Raw genomic sequence first — 18,564 nt, forward strand, 5'->3', positions numbered from 1 at the left:
GGTCCACCGTAAATTTTTTTAAAAGGAGTATTATGCATATTTCATCTTCTCTCAATAACAACAACCTTACCTACTCTGGTAGCCACGTGATACTGACCTGATCCCAAACAAATTCGGGGAGAATTCAAATTGATATTATTATTTACAGAAGCTTTATTACGTTGAAATAATATAATTATTAAAAATAGTCAATCTATATATAAAATAATGAAAGAGTGATTAATTAGTTTCTATTAAAGAATTATACAATATTTTATTAAAGAAGAGAATAATTTTATTTGTAAAATGAGAAATTTATCTCATTAACTAAAAAAAAAACAAAATGGACAGGTATTAATATTGTCGGGGTTTTATTTTTTTTCTGAAAAATCTTTGTTGGATCCGTGTTTTGTTTCCAACCAGAATACTGTGCAAGTTACTGTCAAAGGAACCGCTGGTTCCTGCAGTAACGATCGTTGATCAAACGGTTTAAACTTTTTTGAGTCACATTTTTGTGTAATTTAATAATTATATCAATTAGTTTGGATGACGAAGATTTCATTCATGTGGCCACAAGAAAGTGATTGAGCAGAACCCACACTTGTCTAGTTTTGTTTCCATATATTAATAATTGTATCCATGTCATTGGCTAAATTGGCTCTTGGAATGTTTCAATACGCAAGTATTCAACTTCACACTCCTATGGTTTGGGATTTGGCAGTAGGAAGAAAGGGATGAACTTTTATCTCAAAAACCATGAAAACTTGCTGATTAAATTTCACTCTTTTAGAAGCTGATTGTGTTTGGGAGCTGGGTTTCTTATTGTTGGTGGAAGAATGAAGGGGGATAGGATTGAAGAGATCAGCACGAGGTTGTTGGGTAGAAGCAGCAGTGGTGGGAGCAGTGAGTCAAGGTGGGTCGATGGCAGTGAAGTGAACTGGGATGAGGTTCCTGTGTGGCCAAAGCGTGATGATGGCAGAGAAGGGTTTGGGTCAGTCAGAAGGAGGCTTTCCAAATTGCCCAAGAGGGTTGACTCATTTGATGTTGAAGCCATGGAGATTGCTGGAACTCATGCTCACCACTCCAAGGTTGATCAATCTTTTCTTTTTGCACTTTTGCCTGGAATTATGATACTCTCAATGTTCTTGGTCTTGTTTAAATTCTAAATATTCATGATTACCAAAGGGAGAGCATTATTCTCGCTTTACAACTTTTAACAAACACTCGGCAGAACTAACCTCCACTTCACCATGTTGTATTTAACAGTTCACTTAGAGAAACAAATACCCGTTTTTTATCTTTTGTGCTTATGTGAATCAGGCCCTTTCCTTCTGGCCTACACTTGCTTTGGCATTTAAGACTCTTGGTGTGGTATATGGTGACATGGGAACAAGTCCTCTGTATGTTTTTGCCGATGTCTTCAGCAAGGTTCCAATTAGGTCAGATGATGATGTCTTGGGGGCATTATCTTTAATAATGTATACAATAGCAATTATTCCGTTGGCCAAGTATGTTTTTATAGTCCTCAAAGCCAATGATAATGGAGAAGGTAAGAAAGAGTTTCACTTTGCCCCCAGAATTATGAACATTGATCGTGTGTGACTTAATCTAAATCACATATTAATGGCTCAACTGTAGGAGGAACCTTTGCACTATACTCGTTGATTTGCAGGTATGCAAATGTGAGTATGCTTCCAAATCGTCAACAAGCTGATGAATATATATCTAGTTTTAAGCTCAAACTGCCTACTCCAGAACTAGAAAGGGCTCTAAAAATAAAGGATACTTTGGAAAAAACATCATTTTTGAAGAACCTTATATTGGTGTTGGTTCTTGTGGGAGCTTCCATGATTATTGGAGATGGTATTCTAACCCCAGCAATATCAGGTACATAAGCAAGGAACTTTTTGACATGAACTTTTGTTGTTAGTCTTTTAATTTTATCATATGATCAATGATCCTTACCGTTATGAAGTTTGATCACGAGCAATTGCTTCTTGAGCTAAATTTGTCATACTCATTGCATGAGCTAATATACTATATAAGTTCACTGAGATCAGTCAAGTGAGGTTCCGAAATTCTTCTGTCAGTCCTTCACATCAAATCAGAAATTTTGATATGAACTCTCACTGATTAATTGTCCTTTAGTGAATGGACAGCCATCCTGAATCTTAATGGCATCAAATGCACAAAGGTTTGTAATTAGTCTCCTCTTTGGGGGTGGGGCTGCAGTGCGGGAGTGAAAGTTGTGTGTTGTCTGATAGAGGTTGACTCGATATGTTCACCAAATCTTATTAAGATAGACTCTTTTTTGGCCATATCTCTGAGATGTGAGATCTAACTCAACTTTACAAAATAGCATATAAGGTGAGGTTTTAACCCATTTTTATACTCTATTTTAGGTTTATCTATAGACAATATGGATCTCCAACAATTGTGGTTTCTTATAGGAACTAAATTTTGTTGAGCTAGTTGAATTGACACTTTGCATTCAGTGTCCCTCTCAGATAACGTACAAACATTGTCCTTGAAATTTTTATTATTTGTTTATCTTTTGTTTGTATGTTTGGAAGAATTTTCTTGTGGTGTAACTTCAGTATAATCATGGTGCTTCTTTTATACAGTGATGTCTGCCATAAGTGGTCTGCAGGATCAAATAAAAGGTTTTGGTACTGGTAGGTATATTTTCCCTTTGTATTTTAAATTTTTTTCTGATCTAAGAAAAAAAATAATTGATACCTAATATCAGTGAAGATGAGAAAATTCGTAAAAATTGTGAGGGCTCTGGAAAACTTTTTTCAGATGATATAGCTTTTGATGGATATTCTTTTGGCGGTTGTATGCCTTCTTTTAAAATATAACTATTATCAAAGTCTCCACATATCTCCAAAGAAACGAATTTGTGGCTTTTGATATGAGCTGTTTCTGCTACTTACAATCTAAATAATCTAACAATTTTCTGAAAATTGCAAAATACAAATCCTTTTACGATACTCTGAATTGAATGCAAGATTTCTCAACTTCAAGTAACTAGCTTGGTGCACTTTGAACTAAGAAGATCAAATATGGTTCTCCTACAAAACACCCAGTTAACTTTTTTTTTTTGCTCTTTTTTTCTAAAGATGGTTCAGTTTTTTGTTCCCTTTAACGTTGTCATTCTGGATGTTTAATGTGAAGAACCAACTACTTGTATTTGGATTGTGTCAAGAATATTGGCATTTTGTCATCTTATGGATCTATGGAAAGGAACAAACTCGTATTCTGCACAGCAAAACTTAGATTTGTTGTTCTCATTTTCAGGTGAAGTGGTTGGTATTTCTATTGTAGTCCTGATGGCTTTGTTCAGCATTCAACGGTTTGGTACCGGTAAAGTGGGTTTCTTGTTTGCCCCTATACTTGCCTTATGGTTCTTTTCTCTGGGTTCTATTGGAGTATATAATATACTTAAATATGATATCACTGTTCTGAGAGCATTCAATCCAGCTTATATCTATTTTTTCTTCAAGAGAAATGGTAAAGCTGCATGGTCATCTCTTGGTGGTTGCGTTCTGTGCATTACAGGTAATATCTTTTTGTCATTTCCATGACTTCATCCTGTTGATATTGGAACTGATTGCCATAATATTTGGACATATTTAAGTGTCAACATGGACTTCAATGGTCCTATGAACTTGACCTCTACTTCTTCCTGGATCTAATTAGGGTGTTTGCAGCAATGACCATATTGTTCATTTTCATATTGGGTTTTCTCTTGGAGTTTAGCATTGTGATTTATTAGCTAGTAGATGAGATCATAGGTATACATGGTTCCTTTACCATGCTTGATAGGATATGTTATTGTAAAATACCTTTGAGGACAAGCATTTGTGTGCAAGACGCATGTAAAACTTGGTGCACAGACTCCCCCTCCCTTTCCCAAAATCTCACTTTGTCTCTAAAACACTTGCACAAAGATGTATCACATAAACGGTTAAAAGACGAAGGGTGGATATCATGTTTAATGATAATGCAGTGGTTACTTGGACTTGAAAACTAATGCTAGTTGGTTATGACTGTTCTTTTCTTTCAAGATAATTTACTCTCAAGTGAACTTTTCTGTTTGTTCTTGCAATTTAAGTCTGGCTTCTAGCAAAAACAATAGAATCTATTTACATGATCTGAAAATATCACATATTTTCATTTTCTGAGTTTTTCCGTATTCAAAATTGATTTTTGTTCTTCTTAATGAGAAGTTCATCCCTTAAGGACAAGTGACAAAAATTATAGAACTTGCTTGTGTTGTGTATTCCTCTGTAGGTGCGGAAGCAATGTTTGCAGATTTGGGTCATTTTTCTGTACCCGCAATACAGGTTTGTGAATCCTCATTTTGTTTCTTTTTATGAGCAAACTATTAATTCAGCATTCTTAGGTCTCTAATAGTTATTTAAATTTCCCCTCTTAAACCTCTTGCATAATTCTTCATGCAGATTGCTTTTACATGCGTGGTATTTCCCTGCCTCCTCCTTGCATATATGGGTCAAGCTGCTTTTTTGACGAAGAACCCAAGTTCTTATTCAAGCATCTTCTACAAGTCGGTTCCAGGTGATATTTTTTGTTTCAATGACGGCTTATTTTAAAACTATAATGAAGAGAATTGAGTTGCGTATAGTAACTGTGATGATACCTGCTGTTCGTGCTTTCTGTGAAGCAGAGAGTCTTTTCTGGCCAGTGTTTGTGGTAGCCACACTTGCTGCTATGATTGCCAGCCAAGCAATGATATCTGCTACATTTTCGTGCATAAAGCAATCTATGGCTTTGGGATGCTTCCCCAGGCTGAAGATAATTCACACCTCAAAAAAGTTCATTGGTCAAATTTATATCCCCGTTGTTAATTGGTTTCTGATGATTATGTGCATAGTTGTGGTTTCAATATTTCAAAGCACAACTGATATTGCGAATGCATATGGTTAGTGTCTCTCATCTCAATTTTCTTGAAGTAATCTTTTTTTTTTAGTTTTTTGTTTTTGGCTCTGGGGTGTGTATGTACACAAGTAAACTTTAGAGGTGAAAGACACTGACTCCGAGAAGAATTAACATCACGTGTCTTCAATAAACTAAAAAAAAACTTGAAAGCTAAACATGACAGGATTTATTGTACACCAGAATTGAAAGGAGAATGTGGTCGATGTAAAAAGGATTTAGGACAAGATTTTATCTCAAACATTTGTTGTAGCGTTTCAAAAACCAACTTGCACCTTGGTGTTGTTATGAACCAAATATTCTTAAGCAGTTAAGTGTATCTATATTAAATGCATTTTAATGTCATTGTTGCAGGAATTGCTGAAGTTGGTGTCATGATGGTGAGCACCATCTTGGTGACCCTTGTAATGGTTTTAATTTGGCAGACTAACTTGCTTTTGGCATTGTGTTTCTGTCTTGGATTTGGTTCAGTGGAGTTAATTTACATGTCTTCTGTCCTATCCAAAATCTTTGAGGGTGGCTGGCTTCCACTAGCCTTTGCTACCCTTTTCTTATCTGTGATGTACACTTGGAACTATGGCAGTGTATTGAAGTACCGAAGTGAAGTTAGAGAGAAGGTTTCAGTGGACACAATGCTTGAGCTTGGCTCGAATCTCGGAACAGTAAGAGTGCCAGGTGTAGGATTGCTATATAACGAGCTTGTGCAGGGCATTCCCTCCATTTTTTTGCAGTTCTTGCTGAACCTTCCTGCTCTTCACTCAACTATAGTCTTTGTCTGCATCAAATATGTCCCAATCCCAGTGGTTCCTCAAGAGGAAAGATTTCTATTTCGAAGAGTTTGCCCCAAAGATTACCACATATTCCGGTGTGTTGCCAGATATGGTTACAAAGATGTAAGGAAGGAAGATCACCAAGCATTTGAGCAACTTCTTATTGAGAGTCTTGAGAAATTCTTGAGAAGGGAAGCTCTTGACTCAGCCTTGGAGTTGGAGGGCAACTTAACTGAGGAATTAGACAGTGTCTCAGCAAATGCAAGGGAATCTGATGTTCCTGTTGATACTGGTGCTGATGAGCTTAGTATTCCTCTGATGCATGATCAGAAACTAGAAGAAACAGGAACTTCTTCTGCTGCTCAAGAAGTTGCATCAACATTGCCATCTAGTTACATGTCATCAGATGAAGATCCTAGTCTTGAATATGAACTTTCAGCCCTTAGAGAAGCAACGGAATCAGGATTCACCTATTTGCTTGGACATGGAGATGTGAGGGCAAAGAAAAACTCCTTTTTCTTTAAGAAACTAATGATAAATTATTTCTATTCATTTCTCAGAAATAACTGCAGAGGAGGTACTGCAAACATGAGAGTACCTCACACCAATATCATTCAAGTTGGGATGACATATATGGTCTGACATGGCCATGTTCTTTTCATATTGTGCAATGCTCAGCTCTGGAACATATTGTTATTGGTATTTTCTTTTTCTGTAAACTGTGATTGTTAAAATTTTCTTAGTATATGTGCTGGCTCACAATCGTATAGAAAAGCCAGCGTGTGTGATGTAGCCAACGTGGTTCGTTCACATATGAAGCTGTTTCAGAATCTGTACTTCTTTAATTGTTTCATTTTTCGATTCGCGATGTGAAGTGTTAGTTCATTAATTTATATGGGCCAAACTAGTGAAATTTGAATGATGAAAACAATGTTACCATCTATCGTAAGTTTATCTGATTTGAATTGAATTTTCTCTCATAACGAATACATGTGATTCAGAAAAATAATGCAAGTGAACAGATAAGCATGCAAGATCTATAGATTTCGAAAATGGATTCTCTTTGATTGGAAGAAACCCTGACCCATTAATAAATTTTTTATCCTTGAGTTCTTCCTCTGGAAAGAATTAATATTTTGAACTCAAATCTTAACAAACCCAACACTAGGACATAAAACAAGTGAGGAACAAAATGGGAATAACTGTGAGAATTTGGTCCCTTTGTCTGCCATGCATGATCAGAGTTTGGGTTAACGAATTCATCAAATGTTAATGTCAGTTGTTTAAGACGGGTGACTGGGGAACACAGAAGGATAATTTATAATTTATCTTTCAATTATTTAAATTTTTTGGGACCAAATAATTTTTATTTTTAATGCATCCAATTGTGTTTTCTCTCCCAGTTGAAATCCAATTGTTTTCTCTTAATTAAATTAATTGTCAAAAGGCAAAAGAAAGTAATAATAATAATTATATTCATAATTGAATCATTCAATAACTTGAAATAATTTTATTTCATAACATATAAATATAAATATTTGGAGACTGTCTCAAAATTATACTTGCCTACGGCTCATATCAAATATTGGAACAAAGACGATTTTGTTGTTCATCAATAATAATTGTTTTTCCTCAGATAAACAAAGGAACTTGACCCATTATATATATATATATATATATATATATATATATATATATATATATATATATATATATATATATATATATATATATATATATATAAGAATTATTAATATAGGTCGGCTGAACAGCTACAGAAGGAAACAGTGTCTGACTTTCAAAGATTCTGTGTTACAATGAACACTAGCCACACAGCAAGTACTACTAAACCTAAGCCTTGCAACTTGCTGGCTATATTTAAGAATGATTCATTTGTTTACATCAACTTATTGGAGTTAGAGTATTGTTTATTAGTCTCATATATAGAGAGATAAATAACTAATTTAATCAAATTATTATTCTTTCATAGATCACATATATATTCTCTATTGAAGTCAATTCATGCTGAATATAATTATTATGTAAGGTTAAGTTGGAAAATCTCGTTTTATTTAACTTAGATATGATTTATTAAAATTATATTTTTAAATAGGTAAAATGTAGTCTATTGTTTTCATCTACTTTCTTATAATATATTCTTAACTAATAAATAAAGTATATTTCTCAATAACTGACTCAAGTCTTTCAATAATATCTTCCATAGACATAATTCTAAAATTTGTTTTTGTTTTTAATGAAAGGTTTAGGTGAATCGAACCCTAAACTCGTCAGGATTAAATATTATCCGAAACTTAAAAATATTTTTTAATGAAATTTTGCACATAAATTCATCAGCAAGTTCTTCATACTAATACGGGATTTGAATCCAATTTCATGGATACATAGGGAGATTAGTTCTTCTTCTTTTTTTATCAAGAGATACTCAAATTGAAACAAAAAAGTACATGCTTTAGGGATATAAAATTGCTCGATCAAGAGATACTTAACTATTCTTAATTTTCTTTAATTAGAACCCAAACTTTTGAAACTGAAAATGACTAATTTAACACTTTTTAAAATAAATGTATATAGAACTTGTAGAAAACTCCCTTAATAAAGCAACTTTTGTTTTTCTTTTTACATTTTATGTTTTTGTTGAAGAAATAATCTCGAAGAACAAAAGTCATAACCAATAAAATATGGGTTTGTGAACTTGATCCCAAGTTGAGATGAGTCCAAAAGATGAGAGAGTTGAAGAATCTGGACTCCAATATGAAGGATTCACATGGTTGAAGATAAACTATTGATCTAGTTTCATAAAATTGGATTTTTACTCCCAAGGAAAGTAATCATCGTACTTAGACATCTGAAGATGGTTGTTGATAAGGAACATTATACAAAGTTTTTTTTACAAACTTTTGTCTATGTTGATGTGATAACATCTTATTAGATGAAAGAAAAGTTTAGTATGACTTAAAAAAGGAGAGAGATGTTTAGTGTGATCGAAGAAGGAAACTTTGTTAAAATTTATTAAAAAAGTTTGTAAAAGTACATAGTCCTAAAATAAAAGTATATTTTATACTAGTCTAAAGATTCATTGATCACTTTAAGGTAGACCTAATTGATGAACTAAGTCACTTTACTGATGGTGTTAATTTGATTAGCAGTCGAGAAATTAGTCGTAATATACTCTTAAATAATAAACTTTTCTTTTATTAGGATGACAATGGAAAATGGGTTATGCAAGTCACATATGTCGACCCGCAAGAAAAAAAATATGGAACGAATTGATTATTTTAGTCTGGTGAACAGTTTAGGATTGTCCTACATAATCTGTAACATACACGACAGCAAAGATGGTCATTCTTAAGGACCAAGCGGAACCATGACTCCCCCAATTTTTTTTTTCAAATATATTTTAAAATTATATTTTTTATATTATTATTGTTAAACATAGAAAAAAATTATATAGAGTTAATTTTTCTTATTTCAAAAATACACATAGGGCGAATATATTTATAATAAAATGTGATATAAATATATGATAATAAAATATAAATATGGTAAATAAAAAATATTCTTATAAAAAATGTCAATAATATCTACTAATATCAACTAATGTCTATTTTTTTCCTAATAAACGATAGACACTATGTTTCTCTAATTAACATAAAATATAATATGTCTAACAATTATATTATGTATATTAAGTTAGTTTAAAAGATTTTTTTTTAACTTGAAAACAAAGTTTTCCCCTTCTGCCCCTTTTTTTTAATTTTTTTTTGGTTTTTTTCTTTTCCATACCTATCTCTTTCTCACCTCTCCTTCCTAACTCAATTTTCAATCTCGATCTTTCATTATTTTCAAAATCAAGTTCCATCACATTGAAATTGAGGATTTAAGGATCATGTTGAACTGAACAATGTCTTCTTTTGAGTAAGTTCATTTTTTACCTTTGTTTTTTTGAAGTAATTATTTTCCTTTTACATGTGGTTTAAGGTTTAGAGTAAAAGAATTACTTATTTTTTAAGATGGAGGTTTGCGATGAAAATGAAAAAAATGCATCTACATCAACTAATCTTGAGAAATTTCATGAATTTAAAATTTGAAGAAAAAAAAAAACTCTCTAAAGTTCATAGAATTACATATAATAAATTTGAAAATTCTTTAACAAGTATTATGATAGTTTATGATGAAAGAAATAATGCAACAAATTTTAGTTTCGATTCAATTATTGAAGATTTCAAGTCATTTAAAGGACGTAGAGGATCACTTTGACTATAAGTAATCTTTGACATTTAATTATAGCTTTTTATGGTTATTTTATGATATGATAATGAATGATAGTCATTTTTTTTACTATTATGTGTGCTTGTTTTGAGAAGAAGAAATGAAGAGAAGAAATAAATATATTTTTTTAATTAAAAAAATAATTTATATATATAAAATATAATTTGACATTTTTAAATTTTTTGTCCAAATTTCATCACTGCACGACGGGATAAGTTAGCTTGTATAACTAAAAAAAAAGTTGTTACCATATTTTAATCTCTAAGTCAGACATAATTTTTATTTATATTTTTTATTCTCTTATCTACATTTAACATTGATTAATTGTTATGGTTGTTTAGTAACTTAGACAATAATATATTTTTTATGTTTTTTTATTCGTAAAAAAGGTTAACTTTGACATATTTATTTGATATGATTTGAATCTTAGGTTTACTTAATTTGCCTATAAATTAGCCTATAATTTTTATGCAAGATGGGTTAGTCCATGATCAAATGTAAGGTGGGTCAATCTGCATTATCATTTTTACCTTTTATTAGTCCACCAAATAAGATATTTACCTTTTATTAGGCCACTAAATAAGTGGGCTAAAAGAGCCCTAACCACCAAATCCCCTTTCAAATTAGGTTTGGATCACAGTAAAGTAGTTTGGTTCGAATGCAAAACTTCATGTAATTTTCTAATATTTTTCATAATAGTATAAATTTTTAAAATATTTTAAATTACAAATTAATTATCAAATATTTTATATTAATTATAAATTGGATCTTATTATCTTCTCAAAAACACCTTGTCAAAGACATTATGAATATTCTCCTATAGTCTTTTCTTGTTCTTCTCTATCATGGTTGCATTAAAATTTAATTTACTTTCCAAGACTTCCATAAAACCTTGTTTAACAATAAAGATTTATATTTAATTGTTATCGATGGAAATTGTTATTTTCATAGAACTTTTCATCTTCCTACATTAGAAAACATATGATTCATCCATCTTCCCCACTCCAACTTGTGCATATTTTTATTTCACCTATTTATACAAATTTTATTCTTAATTCTAGTGGAAGAAAAACTAGTAAGAATATAAGTTTTCTACTAAGCTTGTTATAATTACTACTACAAATACATGCACTACTCACATGTGTGTCCAATTTTTTATTATAAAATAAATAATGATTTAAAAATAAAAAATAATAAATTAATTATTTTAATTTATAAAATAATTAAATTTAGGTTTAATTATGTTTTAAGTCCTTGATAACTTTGGAAGGGACTTTCACTTAAGTCATTGATAAATATTGGTGGTCTATTGAGAACTTAATCAATTTAGTTCTTCTTTTTTTCAGGTTACCTTTTTTCTGTTAATAAGGTGATGTGGTTGTTAAGAGAGTGACATGATTATTATCTTGCAATGTTATCTTGCTGACCTGTCACCACATGTTATTTATTATCTTAAAATTTTATAATTTATAATTTTATAATTTTATTATTTGAATAAAATTTGAAAATATATCAAAAATTTAATTTTACAACATCATAAATTTATAATTATATAATTTTGAATTCAAATATTAAAATTATTAAATTATTAAAATATAAAATCATACAATTACATAATTATAAATTATATTATAAAATTTTAAAATAATAAAATAATAAAATGACATGTGACGAAAATTAAACAAGTGACATGAAACTATATTAACCACATCAAGCATTTAATAATCACATCACTAAGTTAACCAAAAAAATTAGCAACAAGGACTCGATTAAAAAAAATTAAATTTATTGAATAATCAATCGACCACAAAAATTTATAAGAACTCAAGTCTACAAATTCATCAAACACTTGAAACATATTAAACCTTAAATTTATATTAACAGTTATTTAAAGGATAAAAATTTTAACTTAAAATAACGGTTAAAAGGATAAAAATGAAAAAAAAATGTGTACAAAAATAAAATTATCTTTATATATATATATATATATATATATATATATATATATATATATATATATATATATATATATATAAGTGAAAACACATGAAATTTAGGCACATGTGTGTTTACTCTTTTTTATTGTAGAAAAAATTTATTGAACTATGAAATATTTTTATTAAAATTAATTATAAAAATAAAAAATTTGTATATTTTTGTTATATTAATAATTTTATTATAAAAAATTATTTGAATTAAAAAAATAGCTATTAAAAATATATTAAAGCAACTAATAAAACATTTTTAATATGTTTAGAAATAGCATTTTAACTTACAATGTTCCTAAAATCGTTAAAATAAATTTCTTCAGATAATCCATACAGTTATAGCAATACATTTTTTTCAATATATTTTATTTCAAAATTTTGTATATTATAAATAAGTGTTTCAATTTACAAATAATTCTAAGACTTGGTTATATTTTTAGTTGAGAAAAAAAAATGCTATCACCTAATTTTAACATATGATTATGCTGTACTAAAAAAAGTGAACTCGTTTACTTAAATGAACTTGGTTGGGAGGGAGCCGTAGCCTTCGGCCAAGATTGAAGGACAATGAAAATAGAGGCGTGGAATATCTAACTTTTCATGGACCCAACTTTTAGGGCTTTTAAGGACCCACGTGTCCCTAACCATTGACTGGTCACACTACTACAGAACTTAATAACAGTGCCTCTACCTACTTTTATTAATGGCTTCTAAATTTTAATAATTAAAAACATTTTTTTTTAATTTGAGAAATTTAAATAATATCTTCCAAAATAATATAATATTTTTTTAATACTATTCTCAATTCAATATTAAAAAACTTTAAAATAATAGATTTTTATTTACTTTTTATTATTTATATGCTTTTAACTTACTTGTTTTTACTTGTTTTTACATAGAATTCAACTTATACTTTAGCATCAATAACTTTTTAAAATATAAGTTTTTATTTTTTATTTTTTTAAAATTTAAGATCTATTATGCACTTTAGTGTATTTGTTTAAGTAAATTACCAAAATAAATTATTATCTTAAATATCATGTCAAAAAGAATAATTAATTAACAGAAACTATATAATATTTAGTAATATCATATGAAGAAATAATCAATTAATACAAATTATATATTAGCATAATAGTTAAATTAATAAAATATAATATCTCTATAAGGAATTATGTGTATATTTATTGTTGGACAAATAAAAATAACATATATTGAAATTTTTTTTACTTTTCTTATTTTTTTATAATAGAATATTGTGAGATGTAGTGAAATTCTTTTTCTAAAAAGTGTGTGTACTTAGAATTAAAGGATTAAAAATATTTTTTATATGTTATAATTTGTATATAATAATTATTCTTTGGTGATTGTGATTTTTCTCTTTGAAGATTTTCATTATATTATATTATTGTGTTCCTAATGAATGAACAAATAAATGAACTGCAACTGTTTTTTCATATCTAAGAGGCTAACATCTAATTGGAGTTTGTGGTTGCAGAGTGAATACACTTTTCAATAATTTACAATTTAATTTTCGCGAAAATTGACTAACAAAAATAATGGAAAGTCAATTTTCAAAAGGTAGAATTTTAGTGGTCTCACTAAACCAACTAAATGTCCACTTCACTGTTGAATCCATCAGGTTTGGTGATTGTCCCATCCATTTTTTTTAAACACTGTACTCTTTTTCATAATATCAATTTTTCACATTAGTTTTTTTATAGAGATAAACATAATTGACATAAATTATTATTAACTATAACAAAATGTGATATTACTGACTTCCTAGTTTATTTTTTTTATCTATCTTTAAGATGAGTTTTGAAGGAACCAAAATTATAATATATTTTTTAAAGAATTATGCAGTTTATTAATTTAATTATCTTTCTTCACATCTAATACAATAAAATACATGTTTAAGTTATTAAAAGATTAGGAAATTAGCAAAGACATAGATGGTCTTGAACTTTGCAAATCAAAATAAAGAGAAGCAAAATTTCCCACAGCATGTTATACTTAAGAAAAGCATATTCATATTTGCGTACATATTAATAATTTAATAATAAATTAATTAAAATATAACGAAAGTTTTACACTTTTATAAATTGTAAAATTATTAAATATTACATACTTTAATATGCACTGCATGAATATTATATTTTACATAATTAGAAATGATAACACGATGAGATAGATACACGTTTTATTATCTCATTTTGATTCTCGAAAAAAGAATACATTTTTATTTCCACTAAGTAACGGATATACACATAACACTGTTTCAATATTAATTATTTTTTATAAAATTATAAAAAAAATTTTAAAAAAAATATAACTTTATCAAATATTCAATATAAAAAATATGTATCTTCATTTTTTCAATATCAGATATTTAAAAAAAAATTATAATCGTACACATTTCAAATTAGAGTACCAAATAAAATTTTATGAGACCAAAACATTTATTAAATTTGCAAAGTTAATAAAATAAAGTTGATAAAGTTTAAAATTATTTTTTAAAAACTACAAAAAAAAAGAGATAATTAAATTTAAAAATATTTTAAATGTCTCTTTACTTCCATATTCTTTAAATTATAATGAAATGTTTTTCTTCATACACTATAAATATTATAATACATCTATTGAATGAAATCACGCTAAGAATAAAGATTGAAATAACAAGTAATTGAAATTTAGCACAAATTGTTCATATTTTGAATTTCAATATATATTGGATGATGACAAACAAAATTCATGATAATGACATTAAATTATTATATTATAATAAATTATTTTTTTATATAATTGTAATGATAGAATTACACTTATGATAACAAATTATAAAATAAAAATAATTATATAAAAATATCAAAATAATTTTCTACATGGTAAAAATAAAAAACAAACAAAAATATTAAAAAGAAGTTCAAAGTAATTAAACTTTCAAAGGAGATATTTTTTCGACATCTCCCATATAAAACTTAGGCTTAAATACACATTTGGTCCTTATTTTTGTCAAAATTATTCAATTTGGTCCCTATTTTGGTTGTTTGTTCAATGTAGTCCTCGTTTTGGTAAAATCGCATTCAATTCAGTCCTTTTGGCAGACGGAGTTAAAATTTTAACGGCACAGTGACACGGTGTAATTATTTGGCTTACGTGTCAGTTTTTGGTCAGTGACGTTGGCACAGTAAACTTATATGGCCGTTGGAAGTTTAAAATTTAGGGAAATTGATTTGGGGAAGAAATTAGGGTTTGAGAGGTGTGAAGCAAAACTGTGGCCAATCCAACTGTTTCACTCCATCTAGTGTGTGATTCGAAATTGGCGTTTGAGAGGTATGTCTCATCACCATTCGTCTTCCTCCTCTTGCTGTAACAGTTGGGGGCAACCAAGTTACGGTGGGTCTTATATTCGTGGTTCCAAGGGTATGGGTTTAATCCCCATTTGCAAATGTGGAGAAGTTGCAATGCTTCGAGTGGCAAGAACTTTGAAGAATAATGGCAGACAATTTTGGGGTTGTTCTAAGTTCAAGAGTGCTACTTGTAGTGATAATGTGTGGTGTAACTACTTCAAGTGGTATGATGAAGAATTTTGTGATGGAAGAGATGGTATTATAGCCCAGCAAAGGATGGAGATTTCTGAACTGGAGATTTCTGTGAGGGCTATGAAGAAAACGAATCAATTTTTGTTACGATTAGTTATTGTTGTTGTTGTAATCTTTGTAGTCATGCTGCCAATAATGTTTAAGATTCAATGTCTGTAGGTGAGGATGATGATTTGTTGGTGTTGATGATGTTTTGTTGGTGTTGAAGTTATGAATGTAAAAAAGCAGGGCTGTAACTTATGAATGTTGTGTTTGTTGGTAATGAAGTAGGGTCGAGTAATGTGCAATTTAAGTCTCTATTTTAAGTTCATACTTTAGTTTAAAATGTGCAATTTGGTCCCTATTTTAAGTTTAAAATGTTCAATTTGGTCCCTATTTTAAGTTTAAAATGTTCAATTTGGTCCCTATTTTAAGTTTAAAATGTTCAATTTGGTCCCTATTTTAAATTTAAAATGTTTAATTTGGTCCCTGTTTTAAGTTTAAAGTGTTGAATATAGTCCCTGTTTTATAACACAACCTGTCAAATAGAAGTGGAAAATAAACCAACATATAATTGAATCCATATTGAACATACACAACCTGCCAATCACACAAGTCCAAATTCCAATCACAACTCCACTATTGGAGACCAATATTCATTCAAGTGCAATCAAAATGTGCTGAAGTCATGGAATTCAGATGTTCAACAAAAGTGTGCTGGACAGAAAAAGTTAACAAACATAGTACCAATTACTACAAAATTACTACCAAAACAGGCCTAAATACATCAAAAATTGTCTCCTAAGTAGGCCTAATTAAAGCACAAAAAATGATGTTCAAGTTGGTGGTCTTCGAATCTGCAATTTCTGCCTGCAGCTTGGTTGCCCAGTCTGTTGTGAGACTTCATGTGCCTGCAGTGAAGGTTGTGTTGGTTGTGTGGTCTGCTGACTTGATGGTGGTGGTTGTTGTGTAGGCTGTGTTGCTTGTGTGGACTGCTGACTTGATGGTGGTGGTGGTTGCTCTGTAGGCTGCGGTTGCTGAGGGAGTTGTGGACAATTACTTCTGTTATGTCCCACTTCACGGCATACCCTACATCTCTTTTGATGGCCACCTTTCCTTAACTCAGTATCATTTTTCTTTAATTCCCACTGTTCCAATCTCCTCTTTTTCTTTGGCCTCCCAGGTAATCTCCTTTTGAGGGGGGGTTGGACATCATTGTAGGAAGTCCTCTCCCACAGCAGCTGCCCATTCACTGCCCTCCCAGGTAATCCACCCACATATAATAGCCCACCATTCTGAATAAAATGTCCACCATGGTGGATCACAACCTTGAATCTCTCGTCACACATCTAAATACAAAAAAAAATTATATGCTATCAATTAAACATGGGACCACAACTGAAAAATGAATAAACAACGGGGAACACAAGGGGACCACCGAACTGATATAATATTACCCTACCCACTATCGAAAGCGACAATACAATACACAATAAACCATAAAGCTGTAAAATCCACCGCAAATCAACCACAAATGATGAGGCAGTACAAAAATCAACCAAAAAAGTTCATTGTTTTAAACACACAAACACAAAAGATATAAAACCCACCGCAAACCCAACACAAACCCACCACAAACGAAAAATACAACTCAAAGAGGAGTCAAGAATACTAACCTGCACTTGGTTGACGCTCCAAACTTGAATGCGAACCTCCAATCGCAATCTCCAACGACAATGTCCAACCTTCAACCGCAATCACACTCCAAACTTGAATGTGAACCCTAACTGATGTGAACCCTAACTGATGTGAACCCTAATTTTCTTCCCCTTCATGAGAAACCCTAGGCGATCTCGCTCTCCTTTTGTTTACCACTCAATTGATTGTTCTCCTTTCGTTATCACTTCTAAAACCACATTTGATTGCCTAAGACTTGGGTGCTCGACGTTTTCCTTGTTTTTCACTTAACCATTTGTAACTTTTTAATTTTTTTAACTTTTTAATTTATTTTACTTTTTTACCCAATTTTTTTTAACGATATACTGTGCCAACGTGTGCCATCACGCATTCAAAAAACTGAAGTCCAAACAGTTACACTGTGTCACTGTGTCGTTAAAAATTTTAACTCCGTCTGCCAAAAGGGCTCAATTGAATGCGATTTTACCAAAACGAGGACCAAATTGAACAAACAACGAAAATAGGGACCAAATTGAATAATTTTGACAAAAATAGGGACCAAATGTGTATTTAAGCCTAAAACTTATGGCCTGAGCGAAAAGCTTTATCAAAGGACCAACTGAATAGTTGAGTGATAGTCCTTTTGTTCATGTAATAGTGACACATCTTGAACATCACTCAAGCAATGACTTAAGACTCAAGTGAAATATGCAACAAATTTCAATTAATTGCATAAAAACTTCCAAAGTTCTTCTATTAACCCCTATTCATTTCACATAGTTTATAGTATATTTATCTAATATAGTTCACAATACCCAATATCACTTTCAAAATACAACATTATAATATATGTCTCGTGACAGGGTAAAAAATAATTTTAAAAGAATATAGAGGAGTCGTGATAGAGGACTATCCCAAGATTCCATACAAGAAGAACTTGAAGATGAACTTTTGGGTTTTCTTTTAGAATTTAGTTATGTTTTATGTTTTTGGGTTTTGAGCTTTCTTTTATTATTAGTTTATGCTTTTATGTTTTGGGCTTGGGCCTTCTTGTAGGGTTTGCAGGTTTGCTTAAACTTATGTGCCTATAAATAAAGGTACTAAAAACTGATGTAGACATTTTTAGTCATATATTGAATTTGATTTTCATTAAATAGGGGGTTCTCTTTGTTCTTGGCTTAGGCCTCTGGTTCTTATCAAAGATTAACATCATTGTGGCGAATCTTTACTTGACTTATCAATCTGCTAGATTGTGGCGTCCTCTATCTCTGTCTTATTCCCCATTCTTCTCTGATTTATTCGTGTCATGCCTCTTGA

The 18,564-nt window shown here is 30.3% G+C and overlaps 2 protein-coding genes across 2 annotated transcripts; both read left to right on the top strand.

The window, feature by feature from the left end:
• The first annotated feature begins 558 nt into the window (after positions 1-558).
• Positions 559-6,597, top strand: LOC114177628 (putative potassium transporter 12). Its single transcript, XM_028063046.1, has 9 exons — positions 559-1,067; positions 1,300-1,528; positions 1,618-1,866; positions 2,604-2,654; positions 3,280-3,540; positions 4,276-4,328; positions 4,446-4,560; positions 4,670-4,924; positions 5,293-6,597. The coding sequence occupies exons 1-9, from the start codon at positions 816-818 to the stop codon at positions 6,348-6,350; spliced, it is 2,523 nt and encodes an 840-aa protein (XP_027918847.1). The 5' UTR covers positions 559-815; the 3' UTR covers positions 6,351-6,597.
• Positions 6,598-15,324: 8,727 nt separating this feature from the next.
• LOC114175440 lies at positions 15,325-15,750 on the top strand. Its single transcript, XM_028060198.1, has one exon. It carries the CDS (start codon positions 15,325-15,327, stop codon positions 15,748-15,750), a length of 426 nt encoding a protein of 141 aa, XP_027915999.1.
• Positions 15,751-18,564: the final 2,814 nt, after the last annotated feature.

The sequence above is a fragment of the Vigna unguiculata genome, chromosome 3, assembly GCF_004118075.2.
Source record: "Vigna unguiculata cultivar IT97K-499-35 chromosome 3, ASM411807v1, whole genome shotgun sequence".
NCBI lineage: Eukaryota > Viridiplantae > Streptophyta > Magnoliopsida > Fabales > Fabaceae > Vigna > Vigna unguiculata.

Coding starts and splice junctions, on each gene's coding strand:
- LOC114175440 (XM_028060198.1), top strand. CDS start 15,325: ATGTCTCATCACCATTCGTCTTCCTCCTCTTGCTGTAACAGTTGGGGG.
- LOC114177628 (XM_028063046.1), top strand. CDS start 816: ATGAAGGGGGATAGGATTGAAGAGATCAGCACGAGGTTGTTGGGTAGA. Junction 4,329..4,445: donor TTTCTGTACCCGCAATACAG/GTTTGTGAATCC, acceptor TTCTTCATGCAG/ATTGCTTTTACATGCGTGGT. Junction 4,925..5,292: donor TGATATTGCGAATGCATATG/GTTAGTGTCTCT, acceptor TCATTGTTGCAG/GAATTGCTGAAGTTGGTGTC.